The sequence below is a fragment of the Octopus bimaculoides genome, chromosome 30 (genome assembly GCF_001194135.2).
Source record: "Octopus bimaculoides isolate UCB-OBI-ISO-001 chromosome 30, ASM119413v2, whole genome shotgun sequence".
NCBI lineage: Eukaryota > Metazoa > Mollusca > Cephalopoda > Octopoda > Octopodidae > Octopus > Octopus bimaculoides.
This window is the reverse complement of record NC_069010.1, coordinates 2,830,603-2,833,583: the sequence shown is the minus strand read 5'-3', so window position 1 is coordinate 2,833,583 and position 2,981 is coordinate 2,830,603. Positions and strand designations below refer to the sequence as shown.

At 37.9% G+C, this 2,981-nt stretch overlaps 1 protein-coding gene across 1 annotated transcript in view; it reads right to left on the bottom strand.

Moving 5' to 3' along the window:
* LOC106879817 (retinal-binding protein) overlaps positions 1-2,981 on the bottom strand; it is a 29,308-nt gene that overhangs the window by 12,442 nt on the left and 13,885 nt on the right. Inside the window, exon 6 of the mRNA XM_052978069.1 lies at positions 2,111-2,299. Within this exon, the coding sequence (XP_052834029.1) occupies positions 2,111-2,299 (189 nt within the window). The remainder of the gene's footprint in view (positions 1-2,110; positions 2,300-2,981) is intronic.

The window sequence follows — 2,981 nt, the reverse complement described above, 5'->3', positions numbered from 1 at the left end:
TATATATATATACAAAAACTCAACTGTGAGTATTTTGCTAAGATTGTTAACAGATACTATATTCTTTTGCCACATTTTTGATATAAAAAAATATATTTAAACACACACGTAAGTAAATTTATATTTTATGCCATTGGTCTCTTGATCTCATTCTTTTTTTATATATATATATATACACACGCTAATACACGACTCATGTTATATTCCCCATTCATGTTGCAACCACACCTGGGGCAAAACTAGTCCGTATACAGCACTTACTCGGTCGTACCTGTATCTTTAGGGTCTGGTTGACTCCATTACCCTTCATAATCTTTATATATATATTAAATTCAAATTACGACAAACGTAAACAAACAATCGAAGTTTGCTTTTAGAAGCGTTGAGATATCTTAGAAAGTTAAAGAAGTGATTTTTAAATTCTCAATCGCAGGATAATGCTAATATTATTAGCATTATCCTGCGATTGAGAATTTAAAAATCACTTCTTTAACGATGTGAGTTCGAGTCCACAGCTAACCACCTACACTTTTTCTGCAAAATAGGGGTAGTTTATCCTGTTCAGGCTATATTATTAATATATATATACATACAGACAATACACACATACATACAAATACCTGTCAATCTTTTTCAAATACGATCGACAGTCAAGCATTTATTCCTTACAAACTGTGCTACCAAATCCACTCACAAAGCTTTGGTCGGCCCGAGGCTATAGTAGAAGACACTTGGCCAAGGTGTCATGCAGTGGGACTGAACCCAGAACCATGTAGTTGGTAAGCAAGCTACTTGCCACACAGCCACTCCTGCACCTATGTATATATATATATAGTAATATTAAGGACAAAATCCAAAATTACAGGTAAAAACTCAATTAAAATCAATTTATAAAAAATCAAAATTAAATTGAGCTTTATAGATAAAATATATGTAAAATATATAATTTTAGGGAAAATAACCAAGTTTCAAGAACTCATCGATGAAAATCCACTATCACATATAGAAAAATTAACGATTAAAAGCACAATAAATGAGTATAATATAAAACAAAGTAAATATCATATATACGACAGGCTTCTTTCAGTTTCCATCTACCAAATCCACTCACAAAGCTTCGGTCGGCCCGAGGCTTTAGTAGAAGACACTTGCCCAAGGTGCCATGCAATAGGACTGAACCCAGAACCATGTAGTTGGTAAGTAAGCTACTTACCACACAGCCACTCCTGATATATATATATCTTGGACTACATTATCTTATGTGTGTTTACTTGTTATTCTGTGGCCCCAGAACAGTCTTGATTTAACAGACCTATGATCCAAGCTGTTTTCAGCCATGGGCATCCAGTCTTTTATTCAGACATAGTATATCTAGGACTACACAATCTAATGTGTTCTTCCAGCAACAGCTGTAGCAAAATCTCCCTCAGATCACATAATACTGTCTTGAAAATCCCGGTACTACTAAAGCAGTGCGGACCCTAACACGCAGTCGCGCGTCCGCGCTAGCTAGTCTTGAGTGGTCGATTCTAACCCTAACCCTATCCCTAACCCTAACCCTATCCCTAACCCGCGTGTGCAAATGAATACGTGTTTAGGGTTAGGGTTAGGATCGACCACTCACGACTAGCTAGCGCGACTGCGCGTTCGAGTCCGCGCTGCTTTAGTAGTACCGAAAATCCCTTATGTAGGAGACGACAAAGGACTCGAGATATCTGGTACCTCGATACACTAAAGAACACTCGCCCTCCACTGCAGAAGTGTTAATGCCACTCCCCGTTGAAAAGGATTGGCCTGCAAGAAAGAACCCTGTACCACTGCCACGTAAACAGCACAAACAACAACACTAACAACAGCAGAAGCAATAATCCTTTCTACTATAGGCATAAGGCCTGAAATTTTGGGGATAAGGGACCAGTCGATTACATCAACAACCCCAATGCATAGCTGATACTTATTCAATCAACCCTGAAAGGATGAAGGGCAAAGTCAACCTCGGAGCAGCAGCAACACTAACAACAACAACAACAATGATCATAGTAGTGGCAGCAGCAACGAAAACAGCAAACAACAAACAACAATAATAGTCGGTGGAGTAACAAAAGTTTACCTTCTGTGACATGATCTTGCAGTCCTCGAGGACGTTTTCAAACTGGATCAATTTACTCTTTACCAAATCAGATCTTTTCGTTGAAGACATGATCCCCTTCATGTCCAACTCCCCCCATGGGACGATACGGATGAGGGAGCCTTCTTTGTCGTGGCCGACATCACCTCCTGGCATGTACTTTGTAATGACCTAGAGAAATATAAAACATAAAAAATAGCAATAATAATAATAATAATAATAAAGATGGGCTACATGGTATAAAAGATGGGCTACATGGTACAGAAGATGGGCTACAGCAAATATTCTGCTCAATACCACTGATTTGCCTGTCAGTTGTATGACTTTAACCAGTTGAGCATGTCCCTTGGTGGCTGACGATATGTGCATCTCTGATCGTGAGCAGAAGTAGTGGGGAAGCATCATATACAGCCAAATATATATATATATATATATACATATTTATATACATACATACATATATATATAATTAGATTTACACACATACATACACACACACCTATAAATATATATCTGGTTCCAAGTTCAATCCCGCTGCACAGCACCATGGGCAAGTGTCTTCTGCTAAGCCTCGGGCCAACCCAAAACCTTGTGAGTGGATTTGGTAGGCACAAGTTCCTGTCAAGAGCATACATGCCTCCTAACAGATAGAAGGGAATACACACATAATAACATGCACACTTGTGTGTTTGTGTGTGTGTGTGTATATATATATATATATATAAAATTAAACCTTGGGAGAGGCATTATGCCGGTAATAAACACACGCACTGGTTCAGTCCTTTATTAATTTATATAGTTTTTTGTTAAATTATTTCATTAATAAAGGACTGAACCAGTGCGTGTGTTTATT